Source organism: Anopheles maculipalpis, chromosome 2RL, assembly GCF_943734695.1.
Source record: "Anopheles maculipalpis chromosome 2RL, idAnoMacuDA_375_x, whole genome shotgun sequence".
Classification (NCBI taxonomy): Eukaryota; Metazoa; Arthropoda; class Insecta; order Diptera; family Culicidae; genus Anopheles; species Anopheles maculipalpis.
In genome coordinates, this window is record NC_064871.1 from 2224020 (window position 1) to 2240438 (window position 16419).

The 16419-nt window shown below is 46.9% G+C and overlaps 5 protein-coding genes across 5 annotated transcripts in view; 2 read left to right on the forward strand and 3 right to left on the reverse strand.

The window, feature by feature from the left end:
* Nucleotides 1-16419, reverse strand: part of LOC126556976 (probable ribonuclease ZC3H12B) — a 288446-nt gene that overhangs the window by 22020 nt on the left and 250007 nt on the right. The gene's annotated exons all lie outside the window — the stretch shown is intronic.
* LOC126559149 (uncharacterized) lies at nucleotides 97-756 on the reverse strand. Its single transcript, XM_050215263.1, has 2 exons — nucleotides 488-756; nucleotides 97-409 (listed from the first exon to the last, which is right to left on the reverse strand). Exons 1-2 carry the CDS (start codon nucleotides 754-756, stop codon nucleotides 100-102), a joined length of 579 nt encoding a protein of 192 aa, XP_050071220.1. The 3' UTR covers nucleotides 97-99.
* Nucleotides 5832-7369, forward strand: LOC126558738 (probable asparagine--tRNA ligase, mitochondrial). The gene is made up of 2 exons (XM_050214796.1): nucleotides 5832-5981; nucleotides 6071-7369. Exons 1-2 carry the CDS (start codon nucleotides 5865-5867, stop codon nucleotides 7367-7369), a joined length of 1416 nt encoding a protein of 471 aa, XP_050070753.1. The 5' UTR covers nucleotides 5832-5864.
* On the reverse strand, nucleotides 7920-8466 carry LOC126559404 (short coiled-coil protein homolog). The gene is made up of 2 exons (XM_050215556.1): nucleotides 8353-8466; nucleotides 7920-8263 (listed from the first exon to the last, which is right to left on the reverse strand). Exons 1-2 carry the CDS (start codon nucleotides 8402-8404, stop codon nucleotides 7920-7922), a joined length of 396 nt encoding a protein of 131 aa, XP_050071513.1. The 5' UTR covers nucleotides 8405-8466.
* LOC126559256 (cysteine-rich hydrophobic domain-containing protein 2) lies at nucleotides 9809-11824 on the forward strand. Its single transcript, XM_050215386.1, has 3 exons — nucleotides 9809-9930; nucleotides 11378-11588; nucleotides 11657-11824. Exons 1-3 carry the CDS (start codon nucleotides 9809-9811, stop codon nucleotides 11822-11824), a joined length of 501 nt encoding a protein of 166 aa, XP_050071343.1.

Below are 16419 nucleotides of genomic sequence, written 5' to 3' on the forward strand. Positions count from 1 at the left end.
AGCTGCCTCTGTTCCTGGTGTTGGTGTTAATCTTTTGTTCATTGGAAGTTGTTGGTGCCTCCGCTCGTTTTGTTCCACCGGAATGGGGGAAGTTCCTTACTAGCAGCAGCAGAATCGACAACATTCGTGCTGTTCCGTTTCCGCTTCCTGTAGCAGCTTCCGGTTGGTGGTTTTCCGCTGGGGAGCCCAAGGGATGCGTCCTTCCGGTGCGATTTGATTCAGCTGGATGGCAACACGGGCCGGTGCACTGCAAGCACTGCAGCGAATGGATTTGGTCCAGTTGGTTAGCGGTGATACGGTGGAGTTGGAAAGGTTCGCACTCGCTTGCTTCGCGGATGATCGACGATGGCCGGATGGATCCGGAGTAGTCTTCGGACGGACGGGATAAATGTTTTCACGACGAAGGAAACTAGAAAAATCGAGAGAGAAGACACATCAGTAGGTTTACTTGCCAAGCCCCACAAGGCTCTCAATGGGAGTAACTTACTTCGGTCGTGTGTAGGTCCAAATGTTGTCCAACCGTTTCTTGCTCATGATGGCACCGAGACGCTGCAGTAGCCGGATGTTCTCCTGCTCAATCTTCTCCTTTCGCTCGAGCTCTTTCTGTTGCTTTTTCAGCTTCTGTGCGATATGAATCCGTTCCGGTGGTGGATGAAAATCGATCGCTGGCATGGCCGTTACCACCTTAATACGGTGGTTGATGTACCGCTGCATTTGCCACGGACGGATAAGCAACTTTTCCTTCTTCGTTAGCATATTGTGCGATCGCCAATACCACGACTCTGCTCGAGAATGTGGAAAATTTCAAGAGTAAGGTTCCTCGTAAATAAAACCCCCCTCGGAACGTTTCCCTGGGAAACTCGTTACCAGTCGTCGGTATGGCAACGGCACAAAAAGCCAGGTCAGGGTTTCGGGAACACTTTGCGGCGGGTTTGATCCGCCATCAAAATGGCAACATCGAAAGCTCCTCATGGTCAGTGTGGGACGTTTCCGGCATTTCGGTTTAAATTTGACCCATTTTTTCGAGGAAAAAACTGGAATCCGGCTATCCAAGTAACACACAATCATGCGATAAACGCCAAAATGTATGCAAATCGCAGCACATGTCACCAAGAATACATACTGTGGTAAATAATGGCTGGATTAATTAGTGGAAAAAAAGCTGTAATTTGAATTTAGATTACTTTTCTTCCCATCTTGAGCTATAGTAGTAACCTCAGAAGGTTAAAGATTGGAGAATCTTTCCCACCCCCTCCACACTGTTAAAGCACACAATATCTTATGCTTTAAGAAACGAATGTGGTGACATAAACGCGGTATGTGATTGTCAGTTGTCTGACAGCTTATAGTTTGAGCGGTATTAATGGCGTCGCTTGTTTTATATAATAAACCTGTAGTATTCCGAACAGAAAACTTTATCCGCCTTTTATATTAGGTTATGGGCCCAGGAATTCGCTAGTTCCTGCATTAAGAGAATATAAAATGGATAAAGAAGTGGAAACTGTACGAGTGCCCTTGTTCGATGGTTCGAACTATCCGCAATGGAAGTACCGGATGACGGTGCTGCTAGAAGAGCATGAGCTCATGACCTGCGTCGAGCAGGAAGCGGCGGATGACCATACATCGGTGGTGAACGAAGGTGACACGCCAGAGATAAAGAAGTCGAAAGGGAAATTGGCAGAGCAACGTCTAAAGAAAGAGAGACGCTGCAAGTCGATGTTGATCTCCCGGATTGCTGACAATATGCTGGAGTATGTTCAAGATCAGCAAACACCCAGAGCAGTATGGCTGGCCTTGGAACGAGTGTTTCAGCGGAAAAGCATTTCGAGTCGACTTTATCTGCAGAAAAAGTTGCTGACGCTGAGATACGATGGCGGGAAATTGCAGGATCATTTCCTAACCTTCGAGCGAATCGTCCGGGAGTACAAGTCGACCGGAGTAAAGCTGGAGGAGATTGATATCGTCTGCTATTTGCTGTTGACGATGGGGCCAACGTACGCAACGGTAATAACAGCACTGGAAACGATGCCGGAAGAAAAGCTTTCGTTGGAGTTCTGCAAATGCAGACTGCTTGATGAGGAAATCAAGCGCAGTGGTGAAAACAGCAGCAGGTCGAATGGATCAGCAGTAGAAGCGGCTGCATTCAGCGGATCCGGCAAACCGCATGGAGGAACAAAGCATCAGAAGAAGAAGAAGAAATTTACGAACTGGAAGTGTTTCGGATGCCACCAGACAGGGCATAAGATTGCGGATTGTCCTGAAGACAGGAAGAAGAAGAAAGATACGACGACATCGGGTGCACATTTTGGAACAGCTAGAAGCAACATTTGCTTTATGAGCAGTGACAATGACGGGCTACACAAAACGAGTTGGATTATCGATTCTGGTTCTTCAGAGCATTTAACAAACGATCGTGGATTGTTTGAGGAGCTGTTGCCGCTGAAGGAGTCGATGCGTATTGCAGTAGCAAAAGAAGGTCAGTTCATAGTCGCTAAGCATTATGGTACTATTCCCGTGAGTTGCGTAGTAAATGGGAAGACGATTTCCATACGTTTGCAAAACGTGTTGTACGTTCCAGAGGCACAGGTAAATTTGTTATCTGTTCGGAAAATGGAGATGGCCGGATTAAGCGTGATATTCACTGATGGTGTCGTTATGATCAAACGTAACTTAGAAGTCGTTACAATGGGAACGCGTCGTGGAAAATTATACGTCATAGATTTTCATCAGAATGAGTTACGATCAGCGTTATATTCGTGTGGCCGAGTACCCAAGGATCTCGTATTGTGGCATCGTAGATACGGACATCTTGGTGCAAGGAATCTGCAAATGCTTATCGGAAAAAATATGGTCGATGGATTAAAGTTAAATAAAGCTTCATCGGGTGGCGATTATTTGTGTGAATCCTGTGTCATTGGAAAGCAAACGCGGAAACCATTTGCTTCTCGAGAGGGTCGACAATCTACACGAGTTCTCGAATTAATCCATTCAGACGTATGTGGCCCGGTAACACCAGATGGAGTAAACGGCGAGAAATACTTCATCACATTTATCGACGATTGGAGCCGTTTTATAATGGTGTACGTAATGAGTTCCAAAGATGAGGCGTTCGATATGTTCATGAAGTATGAAGCGCTAGTGAGTGCCAAGTTCCATTCAAGTATTTCTCGTCTTCGCTGTGATAATGGTGGAGAGTACATCAGTCGCAAGTTCAGGAGTTTTTGTGATCGCAAAGGCATTCAGGTTGAGTGGACAGTTCCATACACTCCCGAGCAGAACGGAGTGAGCGAGCGTATGAACCGAACTCTTGTTGAGAAGGCGCGATCCATGTTGGAAGACAGCGGTATCAGCAAAGTGTTTTGGGGAGCTGCTATCCAAACGGCAGCATTTCTGATCAACCGTAGTCCTGCTAGTGCGATTGATGAGCGAAAGACACCGTATGAAATATGGGAAAGAAAGAAACCGAACGTGCGAAACATGAGAGTTTTTGGTTCAACGGTGTTCGTCCACATACCGAAGGAGCGAAGAAAGAAGTTGGATTCGAAATCCTGGAAAGGGATCTTTGTGGGGTATTCTCATAATGGATATCGAGTATGGGACCCCAACTGCAAAAAGATCGTTGTTGCTCGAGATGTGGTCTTCTTGGAGGAAGAAAGTACGACCGTTTCAGCTGTACAACCGAAACCAGACAGCAGTGCCGATATTATTCGTAATGTTCGATATGACGTCGATGGTGAGTCCGAAGCAGAAAGTAACATCGAGGATATTTCAAATGATTCAGGCGGTAACTCAGAAGAAATATCAGGCGACGAACAGAATGCAGAGACGAACGACGATACGAACGAGACATTCGGCAGTTGTGAGGGAATATCCGATTCCGAAGAGAGCGGAGAACAAGCTCAAGACATCGAGGAAGCGGTGGAGGTTCGTAAGTCACATCGAACCCGCAAATCTCCAAGTTGGCAAGAAGATTATTTCATGGGTTACACTGGATACGCCATGAATGCAACATCTTTTGTAGAAAACATCCCAAGTTCGCTCGAAGAAATGAAGCAACGTCCTGATTGGCAGAAGTGGGAAGCAGCTATGCACGAGGAAATGAATTCCTTAGAGCGGAACAAAACATGGACGTTAGTGAAGCTTCCGGAAGGACGTGTGCCGATAACATGTAAATGGGTCTTCAAGGTGAAGGACAACGACGCAGATGGCGAGAAACGGTACAAGGCGAGACTTGTAGCTCGAGGTTTCAGCCAGAGAGCAGGGTTTGATTACGGGGAAACCTACTCTCCAGTGGTGCGGCTAGATTCTGTACGAGCAGTGTTGGCCATAGCTAATCAGCAAATGATGACAGTGCATCAGATGGACGTCAAGACGGCTTTTCTCAACGGGGACTTGGAAGAGGAGATCTTCATGGCTCAACCAGAAGGATTCAAGAAAGGTAAGAATCTAGTCTGTCGTCTTAACCGTTCTTTGTATGGTCTCAAACAGGCATCGAGAGCATGGAACAAGCGGTTCCACACATTCGTGGAAAGACTAGGATTCACCAGGAGCTTGAATGATCCGTGCCTTTACGTCAAGGGTTCTGGGAGCAACCAAGTCATCCTTGTTTTGTACGTGGATGACTTACTGATAGTCAGTCGTAGGCTGAAGGTGGTAGATGCGGTGAAGCGATGCCTGAGGCAGGAATTTGAAATGACGGATATGGGAGAGGTGCGTACATTCCTTGGTATGAGGATTGACCGGAATGTGGAAGAGAAAAAGCTTGGAATAAGCCAGAGAGGTTTTCTTGAAAACCTGCTTCGTCGTTTCAACATGGCAGATTGTAAACCGTCGTCTACACCGATCGAATACCGTCTACACCTGCAAAAGGGAGAAGAAGCTGAACGCACTGAGAAACCGTATCGAGAACTGATTGGTTGTCTCATGTACGTGACATTGACGTCAAGGCCTGACCTGTGTGCAGCTGTAAATTATATGAGTCAGTTTCAGAGCTGCCCAACAGAACTGCATTGGACTCACGCTAAACGGATTTTACGGTACATCAAAGGGACTCTGGATTTAGGTCTAGTATTCTGTGCGAAGGATACGGTACCGGTAGTGGAAGCATACGCCGACGCGGATTGGGCGAATGATCCGCTGGATAGGCGTTCAATCAGTGGATATGTCTTCCGAGTGTATGGTGGTGTCGTCAGTTGGTTGACTAAGAAACAGTCTACTATTTCGCTATCTTCGACGGAGGCGGAGCTCGTGGCCTTGAGCACCGCAGTATGCCATGGAATTTGGCTAGTACGTCTGCTGAAGGAATTATCGATAGATCCGGAGGGTCCTGTGGTCTATCATGAGGACAACCAATCCACGATAAGGGTTGTTGAAGAAGAACGGGACACTGGACGGTTGAAACACGTCGATGTTCGACATCGATTCATCCGTGATGAGGTTCAGCGGGGGCGTATAGTTCTTCGATACGTCCCAACCGGCGAGCAAACAGCAGATGTGATGACCAAGGGCTTGCCAACAGGTTTATTTCAGAAGCATCGGGCTTCTTTAGGATTGGCACATTCAAGATATTGAGCGGGGGTGTTAAAGCACACAATATCTTATGCTTTAAGAAACGAATGTGGTGACATAAACGCGGTATGTGATTGTCAGTTGTCTGACAGCTTATAGTTTGAGCGGTATTAATGGCGTCGCTTGTTTTATATAATAAACCTGTAGTATTCCGAACAGAAAACTTTATCCGCCTTTTATATTACACACCTCGCTAGAATATTTTGTCTTCAGCACTGTGGGTTGTCTTTTCCCCTGAATGGTGTTGACATTTGTAGGAGAAACACAAGATATCAAAACAAAGCTCCGTACTAGGAATGGTTATGCTGTGTAGCCGGCTTTTGTTACGGAATTTGTACCGTAATTACCATTTCTATCGAATAAAGGACCTTTCGTTGGAAAATTGCAAACCCGGATGCAAAGTGAATGTAAAGGTGAGTAGCGGGAGCGAACGAAGAGGTGGGGTATTCCATTTCCGTCCAGGAGTGAGGACACTGAAGTTGTGTAACGCTTCTACTTCCAGGGATGGGTCAAATCCGTACGAAACATGAAGGGAAATCTGTTTGTGGACGTAAACGATGGCTCTGGTCCACGCAACTTTCAGCTAGTGATAAGCAAAGAGAAAAACATCGACACGGCGTACGGGTCCTCAATCGATGCGTGTGGAGTAATTGTTGCCTCGCCAAAGAATCAGCTTGAACTGCACGTGGACAGCCTGACAGAGTTGGGGAAATGTCCGTTAGCGGAGGGTTATCCGTTTTATCCGAAAAAATCCTACCCTCCGGAGTACATCCGTAACCATCTGCATCTTCGATCGCGCGTCAACTCAATGGCATCGACGTTTCGGGTTCGACATGAGGCCACACGAGCATTCAACGAGTATCTACAGCAGGAGGGTTTCGTCCAGATCCATACACCCGTCCTAACGTCGAATGATTGTGAAGGTGCTGGGGAAGCATTCCTGGTGAAACCATTAAACGAACAGCTGCTGAAGAGTATGGCCAAGGAAAATGTCCCTCTAGAGCATGCGTATTTCGATCGGCCCACCTTCCTAACCGTTTCCGGCCAGTTACATCTGGAAGCGATGTCGCACGGGTTGGACAAGGTGTACACGTTTGGGCCAACGTTTCGGGCGGAAAACTGTAAATCCAACATTCACCTCTCGGAGTTTTACATGCTGGAGCTGGAAGAAGCTTTTATGGAAACACTCGAGGAGTTAATGCAACGTGTAGAACATATGTTGAAAAGCGTTACCAAAAGTGTGCTGGAACGAAGTGCGGGAGATTTGAGTGTGGTTAGGCGGTTAACGACGGACAGTAAGCTAGAGACCGGCTTCCAGTGGATAGACAAACCATTCCCACGGTTAACGTACGAAGAAGCGATGGATGTACTGCAGGCGAACGAAGGTAAGTTAAAGTCCCCGGTGTGTCGTGAGGAAGGCATCAATAAGGAGCAGGAACTGTTTCTGGTCGAACACTGCCGGGGGCCAGTATTCGTTTGCTACTGGCCAAAAGAGATTAAGTCCTTCTATATGCGAGAAAATGCGAACAATCCTCTGCTTACCGATGCGTTGGATCTGCTTGTGCCGCACGTTGGTGAGCTGGTCGGTGGAAGTGTTCGTGAGGATAGTTATGAGCGTTTGGAACGGAAACTTCCCAACCGGGACGTGCTGGAATGGTACCTAGATTTGCGAAAGTTTGGCAGCGTCACGACGGCTGGGTTCGGGTTGGGATTCGAGCGATATTTATCGTGGATATTGAATGTTCACAATATTAAAGATGTGATTCCGTACCCTCGATGGGCGCACAATTGCGTCATGTAAGAAGCACAATCGTCGGCTAGTGCGTGTGAATTTGCGGTTTATTCGATACGAAAATAAATCTAGAAGAGTATTCCAATTTGTTACACGTTACATTTTCTTAACGATAAATGGGGGACATTTGGGGGGATGAACGGTAGCGCGAGTGTGAGGGGATGTATTAGTACAAACTTAAGCTAGATTAACTCCCCATTCTCCGGAATGCACAGCTTTACCGCGAGACACGGTAATAAAAAAAATGCGAAAGAAACGTAAAGCACTACACTTGCACGGCCTAGTAGAGGCCTATATCTATGCAAAAACGGACTAACAAACGGGGTCGCATGCAAAACAATCTAATGAGTCGGTCAGCTCTGTTCCAGCAAAGGCGTGTGGTAGATCCCGTATTTCTTTAAGCGTTAATATTCATTCAAAATCCCTTTAAACTAGCCACTAGCCTAATGGCATGGTGAGTCTCATCCTCGAGTCCGTGTGCGGGGACTTCCTCAATGCATCGTGAAATATCTTTGGCTTCGAAGTGGATATCGCAAAAAACAAGCATCATTTCCAAGCATTACTTTTTCTTGTTCTGCACATTGTTCGGTGTGGTCGATTGAAACACCGACGAAGCGGACATCAGATTTTCGATATACTGCCCGAGCACCTGGTTCTCGGAGCGTAGCTTGAGATTTTCCTCCTTCACACTGTCCACACGCTGGGATAGATCGTCCAGCGTGTTCTGTAGCTCCAGCACCTGAGCAATGAGACGGGCCTTCTCTTCCTGCTCGTCCGCGTCCGGGCTTTCGTTTTCGAGAAACTGTTGTGGGCTCGAGTTGCCGTTCGTGTACGAACTGGCAATTGAATCGAGCGAACGACCATTGCACATGTACTTGCTGCTTTCGTCATCGTTGATGATGACTAGTTTTCGGGGAAGTGAGGGGATAAAAAACAAATGATTAATCTTTTGGGGAAGTTGGAATAGGAGAGCATTTGGCACTGATTGCTACCTTCTAAATCGTCATCCGCCAGCGGGATATCGTCTTGTGATTTGAGTGACATGGCCAGTTCCAGCTTTGCGAATAATTTAACGAGGAACGATGAAGAAAATTCGATTTGCACGGAAAAGAGGTTTTCTTCAGCCTTGCCTGTGGTAGCAAAACAAAACGAGCGAGCATTCGCCAGTTCCAGCAAATAACCTTTTTTGGACAGTCGGTGAGTGTTTGACAGTGACCAGTTGACAGCTCGCGTTGCAAATAAATAAACATTGTTAAATCGCTTCGTTCCTTTTGCTTTGATTTTAAATTTTTCCAAAAATATGCAATACAAAAGTGATAAAATATAGCATCCAAATAATTAAAATCAGGTGATTTTCAGCGTCCAAAATAAGCTCACCCTAAACCAGCCTGGATCATGATGACAACGCTGTGACAGCTGTCAAACAGTAGCAGCTCGGAAACAGCGAAAAGCAGCAGATTGTTGTCGATGAGGACAAAACAAAGAGAACCCCCCCCAATAACTGCACTGCATAATATTGTGTGTTTTCATTTCGCGCGTGTGTGTGGGGGGCATTGTAACATCGCCAGCCGAACCAGTAGATCAAGGCTAGTGATGCTATCGTGCGAAGAACCTTCCTCGTTTCTGCAGTGGAAAGCGTTCCCGGACCATTAAAAAAGTGCACCGCAGATAGAAGGACGGATATCGGAACCAGCTGGCAGGCGGACGGGTCGACATCGTCAAAGGAAACTGCTGTTGCTCCTCACGCTCTCTCTTTCGCTTTAGTCGATTGCTAATTGTCGACTGTTGGTGGCGCTAGGGCAAGGGCGAAAGAGCGCGAGAAAGAGATAGAGAGAAGGGCAACTTTCAGCCTGTAGGGCCGTGCTTATTACGTATTATTACACAGTCTGTGCATCGTGTCGACGTGAAATCTGTGGCCCCCCGTAGTAGGACCACCGTCCAAGTAAAAGAGTCAGTGCATAGAAGAAAATGTCGTTTTAACGTGCCCGTGGGTGTTTGTGCGTGAATGCAGCAGCAGCAAACTCATGCACCACAAGTGCATCGTCGGGTGCATCGAGGGGCAAAGATGATGTGCACTGCCGTTGCTACTGGCAAGCGATCCTGTGCTTCGGAAAGGTTCCTTTGATGTGGACAGCGGAGGACATTCACGGTGTCTGTAAGAGATTGTTTGGAAATAATGGATCGCTGCTACCGTGTGTGCGGAATCTCTTTGTTTGCGTACGCCGCTTTTGTTTACATTGCGAAGAGTAGTTGAAGGGAACGTTCGGTGCAGTAAATACAAGAACGGACGAGCGCAACAACGTCTGCGAACGGGAAGGTACGATCGGAGGAAAAAAATCCCCACCGCCTGCTAGGAGCATATCGGGACGGTGCCCTTTGTGCTTTCTGAACGAAGTAGGCAAGCCTTTGCAGAACCCCCCAAACCCAACCCAACACACAGGTAACACCATGATGGCCGATTTCGACGCAATCTACGAGGAGCAGGAGTTGTCGGAGGAGAACCTCGAGGAAGCGCACGTACAGCTAGTTCCGGATCCGATTGTGATCCGTGGAGCAGGCAATATGACAGTGTAAGTATGGCTCGCCTATCCTTTCTTTCTAGCAGCAAGTAGCTATCATCGGAATGTATTAATTTGTGTGGCAAACAGTGGGCTAGAACGCCACGCCACGGGCAACGTACACATTCTCGGGTACATGTGGCCATCAACGCTGCTTGTGCTTACACAATCGATCCACACGCGCTATTGGTTCGTTTTCTCCATGCACCACGGACACGGCGTTCGCTTTTGGGTCTTGCGTTTCGATTTCGTTTTTGTGTGCCAAGTTACACAATACACGGACCGTCACAACCAACCAACCTCGCCAGCTGAGCGTGGCAGAGAAAGATGGAGAAAAGCGCGAAAAAAGATACGCATGACGAGTGCCACCCCGCCCGTCCACCCATATTCACCTTCCGGAACTCCCCTCTCCTCCAGCTAAGCGCCCCCAAAACTGAGGCGATGAAAGGCGAAAGTTAAAATCGGGACTGAATTTATGGAGAGCGAATCACAGGGACCGTAAACAATCATATGCAGGTGTGCGCAATGGCAATTGATTTTCGCGACCGTTTTGCCGGGCGATCCATTTCAATGAAGGTTTTTCTGCACTACTTTCACATTTACCATCCGCTCCGCCGTCACCCACTAAACAGAAGAAAAAAAAAACTTCGTCCCATCCGGTATGCCGATCGAGTTGTAATTGTGTTAAACTAAACATCAGTCAACGGTGGTTTATTGTCGATCCATTGTGATTCGTTAGAGTTACAGGGAGTTCTGTAATTATTAGTCTATTGTGGATTGAAGGAATTTTAAGGGGTGGCCCGGTGGTAGAGGTTACAACGGCACCGGTCTTCGGCACGACAGAACCTAGGCAGTAGTGAGGACTGACTATGTGCCCCAGAATTCTAATAACAAAAGCCCTCTAAATGGGTTACTTCCCTAATCTCGATGCTAGAAGAAATTGGCCTTCCAGTTTCTGGCTTGTTGTTGAGTCGGACCCTTGTCCCATGCAGCGGGTTGAAACCGACACAACCTTTCAAGACAGGAGGATGGCTCCGATTTGATGGGAACCATGTCGGCTAAATTGAAGACCGGAGGATGACATGGCTTGATGATATCCCATTTCTAGAATAGCCAGTTTAGCGTTGCGCCAAGCGTCCTAAACAACGTCTATTTCTCTCCAAACTCGCTATTTAGAGTAAAAGATACAGCTAAACGTATACTTTTTTAGCTCACTGTAGATTTCCCCGAGAGCTAGATTCTGTTTTGTGTTGTGTGCTCAGTTTTCCCAATGATCGTGTCTTGATCTGGTGCAACTGAATTGAACGAAGTGCAAATCTAAACAACACCCTTCCCCAACTAGTACGTAAATAAACGAAAACGCTTCCCCTGCAATTGAATCGAAGCAGTTGTACCAACGATGAATGAAACAAATTTATCAATAAACTCCAACTAATCTTTCCCGTACGATCGTTTCCAGGTTTGGCTTAAGCAATCGGTTCAACGTCCAGTTTCCAGCCGGTCTGGTTTCGCGCGTTGCACCGGAAGAGTTCAAAGCGACCGTGTTGCGGATCAATGCCGTGCTAAAGAAGACGCTACCGGTCAACGTGAAGTGGCTGTTCTGTGGTTGCGTTTGCTGCTGCTGCACCTTAGGATGTTCTCTATGGCCTGTGATATGTTTAAGTAAGAGGGTAAGTTACTTAGAGGAAAAAATAAGGGGTGAGATAGAAAAACTAATTGAATCATTACATTTCCGCAGACGCAGCACACGCTAAACAAACTGCTCGAGTGGGAAAACAGCCATCTTTACCACAAGCTCGGACTGCACTGGCGCCTCAGCAAACAGCAGTGCGACTCGAACTCGATGATGGAGTACGTGCTGCTAATAGAATTCATACCGAAAACGCCAATCTACCGGCCCGACTAGATTGCGCGCTTGGTTTCATGTCCGAGCCGGGTTTTGATCCGATTATCATTAGTTGTCTAATTTACTCTAGTATCAGAGGTCTGAATATGTTTTACTAAACACAATCGCTAACACCCCACAGAAACCAAGAGGGTATAGATTTCGTGGTAAACGTTCGTTAGTCAAATATCATTCATATCCATACTTTGATCACTAGAAGCAGGAGCGTTAGTCCTTGTGGTTTTTGTGTGTCATTTTGCGCTAAAGAAATCGCACAAAAAAGCGATTTTGGTGGATGAAAAGGTTCTCGGTTCGGTACTATTTTATTGTGTTTTTAGTAACGAGGATTAGCGGTAAGCAGAGGTTAACGAAACAAATCCATCAAAAGCGCATCGCGATATCAAAATTGCACACTGGAGGGAAACTCGTAATAAGTATAATAATATTAACATTAATTAACATTAGCAACAAAAGGAAGCGTTTAGCGTTTTGTATAGTGTATAGTTGTGAGTTGGTGGAATACGGACAGATGACCTACAGTGGGGCGCACTCCGACACGCATTGCCGTTGCGGGGACGGTTTTGGGAAGCCAATTTCAACCCCTAGAAGGAAGAATGAGTATTAGTCAAAAGTAGTAGAGCGAGCTGTTTGTAAATTTGTTAAAGTGTAGGGAAAATTCGAAAGCCGTGTTTGTGTGGTCCCCCGAAGGACTCCAAGATAGTAGATTTAGTTATAAGCGTCTGCTTTCATTTTATTGCAAAAAAAAGCTTCTCTCGACAGCTCCCCCACCTTTCCGTCAATCGCATGTGCCATCCAGGTCCAGTAGAAGACGGATTGTCTAAGCCATTTGGAGATCGTGGACAACGCTACTAAAAAACGCAACTTGACAGATGTGATTTTGAATTTTCTATGCTTCGTTAGCTTTTTAACTTTGTTATGTATACCCAGAGATTTGTTTTAAGGATCAGTTCTGTAAAAACAAGGATGGAATAAGGTGTTTTTTACGTGAAGGTCTTTAGCCAAGTGTCTGCATGTTTAAAACAATGTAAGTATATCGTCACCTACTTAGAGATCTTGTCGTCGTCTATGTGATCTGGTTGTTGGAAATTAGGCAAACCGAAGCCAACTGATGTCTTGATACGCCGTATTGTGTTAAACATGTGGACAATTGTTTTATGGCCTGGAAAACACCGTGAACGCTTGGGGTGGGTTCTAACAGTGGACTAGTAACGTGTGTACAGATCAGAAGCAACTAGCTGCACCGAAGATAAAGGAGCTTTTTCCTATTTCTTTCTTTCAACTCTCGTTCAAATAGGAGTGCGTCTAATGCCCTGCACAAAGTGGAAGAAAAAACAACAAAGCAAATAGAACAAGTTGACAAAATAGTGAAGAACCTGGGGAAGTAATATAGTGTTAAGCTTTTTTATACAGAGAGAAAGAGAGGAAGATAATTAGGGTTCGAGTCGGGCAAAGATCCGAGCTGCCGGATGAACGGTAATTAGGAAAATCTATTGTGGTATATCCCTTGCGTCATCCGCACTCTAGGGGAGAACATCTGGGGGAGGGGATTGTTATTTGAGCGTGAAAAACTGGCTAAAGAAGAGAGAGCGAGAGAGCAGTACAATGCAGTTACAAGCCGAAAATGAGCCGTACGGAATAAAATGTTTCGAAAACTGACGAAAACCTGCTTGCCTTGCTTCTTCTGTTTCGATATTTCCATATACGATTATTGGTGGGGGGGGGGGGGGGGGGGTTCTCGCTAGGGTCAATCGCTTCAAAAAATGGGAACAACTGGCGTATGTGTCCGTGTGTGCGTCCGTTGTCAAACAAGCAAGAAAGAAACAAAAAAAATGCCCCAAGAAACTGCAAACGAACAAGGTTCTAGCGTGCTTTCTGCAGCACATTCTTCCCGAGTTTGGGGTGGTCATATCGTCACGCTATAGTGTGTAGTTTTGTGGTGGTGATGTGCCGCATTATCGCACTGAATTCAACCCCTTTTTTGCTATTCGTATGTGTTTTGTGGTGCAGAGTAAGTGAAGGAACACAACAAAGGAAGAGAGAGTCCTCAATTTCGTGCAGTAAGCCTGGCAGGGAAAATTGCAACCTTCCCAAACCGGCCGTCCTTCTCACCTCGCCTGATCAGAGGTAGCCGTGTTTGGCGACAATCATTCTAGACGGGACATTGCAGACGCCACCTGTCCGTCTCTTCGGGTAATGCGGTTTCCTTTCCCACAGTCCCTACCGCTTCCGATTCGTTGGGATATCGTGTCTGATGCGTCATCGGCAATTCACCTTTTTCGGGTGAGCAGTGTGCTGCAGGCATATCAGCATATGTGTGGTTTGGTTGGTGCAGTTTTTGTTGCGGACGCACGGGAACACGTGTTTGGTGAAACGCGATAGCGCGCTACCACGGCATGTGCGTACCACGAAGTGTGCGTGCGTGTTTGTGTGTGTGTGTGTGTGTGTGTGTGTGTGTGTGTGTTAATGTTGGTCCTTGCTTACGTCTTGCTTCGACAGCTGATCGTCGTTAATGATGGTGTGAGTGATGAGGAGTCGAAAAATATTGAAGCTACAAATGAGTGCCCTGCGTACCACGTGCTGGTAGCCATTTGTGAATTAAAAGGCAATTAACGACGTTAGTTCCTCCGTCTAGAACCTCTTGGGGGGGCGAGAATACGTTTATGCTTTTCGCCAAATAATCCGTGCTTGGACGCTCTGTTCCGCGAGACGCGACGTTGAATATCGTCGAGTGTGTTTCATCCAACGCAGCATACGCGGTCGCACATGTGTGGAAAATGATTGCAGACACACTCAATCCACTCTCCGCCTGTTAATGTCTGCCACTGTCTGTGTGTATGTGTGTCTAGAGTGCTCGCCACAAAGCCACAAGGGTAGACGCGGACGTAGAACGTCAGACGGAAGTAAGCAGAGTGGCAACTAGTGGTGGTGGTACCCCGGTGGTCGTTTTCGTTGCCGACGGGCAGGAATCAGTCAGTAAACCATCCGCCGCGAGCGATTGCGCGCGTTTTGCTTCCTTTTAGATCGTTGGTACCGCGAGCAGGCCTAGTGTTCTCACCGTTGTTGTCGCGTCACTCTCGGTACGATCGTGTACGCGCAATTCCTGGCCCAGTCGCGCTTTATCCCCCAAAAACGGCTTCACTTGAAGGGGTGGGTGGGGTGAGTTGTTTGGTGCGTGTTTTGCGCACGCGTACACACGCGTCACAGCAGCCGCCGTGGTCAGTGGGCAGACAGTGTGTGTTTGCGGTTTGCAACGTTTCCTTCCGCTGGCTCTGTGTGCTTTCCGTATCCTTACGGATGCGGATGTGTTGGTGCAAGGATCTACGGACCGTTGGAAGGATTTAAATTAAAGTTCTCGTGTGGTGAAGCTCAAATTGCGGATGTTGTGCGATCCTGAGTGGCAGAACTAGAATAAATCCACCCAGTGTTTCCGGATACCCGAGAGCTTTTGTTTGTGGTACAAGAATTTGTTGGAAAATCCCAGTTTCGGAAAGCACCCGATTGTGTGTGAAAGTGTGTTTAAGAGCTTACTAGTGGGGGACCCTCATTCTGGGCAGAAGCCATTCAATTCGATCACTCAGAGAAGCAAGTGCAATCGAAGCTCAAGGTTTGGCTTGGGAAGTAGAAGTGAGATAAAGTTTTAGCCTGCGATCAAAGTAGGCAATAGTGCGCGTGGTGTTTCCATAGTTGCGGTTTTTATGTTTGAATGTCCGGTGCGCGCGTTCTCTCATGGTGATGTCATAGTGTTACATCTACACAAGACGACACGTGTGGTTAAGTGATAAAAGTGGCAGAAATCGGAGCTAGGATATGCTGTAAACCCATCAACTTCCTGTGCTTAGTAGACGACATCCATTGGACAAGGTTAGTATATGCCCTATCTACGAAGAATCAGCTGTTGTAGTTGGTCCGCTACCACTCGGCAAGGTTCTTTTCGATTGTTGCCCTTTAGTTCTCTATCGCTGGTAGGAACTAATACCCCACAGCTCAGTGCAGTTTTCAGTGCAACGACCCGTTTTTTTTCGCCAGACTTTATGCTCTGTGTTCCTCTAACCGGTAATGTGAGATAACTAGGTGAGCTCACAGCAAGGAACGCTCGATGTACTGGGTCAGTGCCAGCGGCGTCCGAGTCACGGTGCACGAGTGTGTGACACGAGTTTGTAACGGATTCGCAGCATGTAATGCAACAGGTCCATGCGCGCATGTCGCTTTCGGTCTCGTTAACCTTGGAGCAAATGTGTTTTACAAGCGCTGCATCGTGGTGCGTTTTCCTTTCGCCACCTCAATCCTTGCCATTATTTTTTTTCGATCAAGTGCACGAGTAAACCAATTTCCGCCTCCGAGTGTACGGCACCACGGGGGTCCTTCTAATTCCAAGCCCTAAGATTGCCGAAGGATTCCGTTTAGTGTCGGCAAACGTCAGAAGAAGGCCCTCTGAACCGCTGCATGACAGATCTCGTCTTGTGGTCGTTCTATTCAGGAATGACTCTTTCTCTACTTCCTTTATCTGGTTCAAGGTTTAAACACCTCCACTAAACGCGGACCATCACATCAGTTGCTGACAGGCACGCTAACAATTTCAATAAATTAAGAAGAAG

Coding starts and splice junctions, on each gene's coding strand:
- LOC126559256 (XM_050215386.1), top strand. CDS start 9,809: ATGATGGCCGATTTCGACGCAATCTACGAGGAGCAGGAGTTGTCGGAG. Junction 9,931..11,377: donor GGAGCAGGCAATATGACAGT/GTAAGTATGGCT, acceptor GATCGTTTCCAG/GTTTGGCTTAAGCAATCGGT. Junction 11,589..11,656: donor TGATATGTTTAAGTAAGAGG/GTAAGTTACTTA, acceptor ACATTTCCGCAG/ACGCAGCACACGCTAAACAA.
- LOC126559404 (XM_050215556.1), bottom strand. CDS start 8,404: ATGTCACTCAAATCACAAGACGATATCCCGCTGGCGGATGACGATTTA. Junction 8,264..8,352: donor GGCGGATGACGATTTAGAAG/GTAGCAATCAGT, acceptor CCCGAAAACTAG/TCATCATCAACGATGACGAA.
- LOC126559149 (XM_050215263.1), bottom strand. CDS start 756: ATGCTAACGAAGAAGGAAAAGTTGCTTATCCGTCCGTGGCAAATGCAG. Junction 410..487: donor TGGACCTACACACGACCGAA/GTAAGTTACTCC, acceptor CGATTTTTCTAG/TTTCCTTCGTCGTGAAAACA.
- LOC126558738 (XM_050214796.1), top strand. CDS start 5,865: ATGGTTATGCTGTGTAGCCGGCTTTTGTTACGGAATTTGTACCGTAAT. Junction 5,982..6,070: donor GATGCAAAGTGAATGTAAAG/GTGAGTAGCGGG, acceptor TTCTACTTCCAG/GGATGGGTCAAATCCGTACG.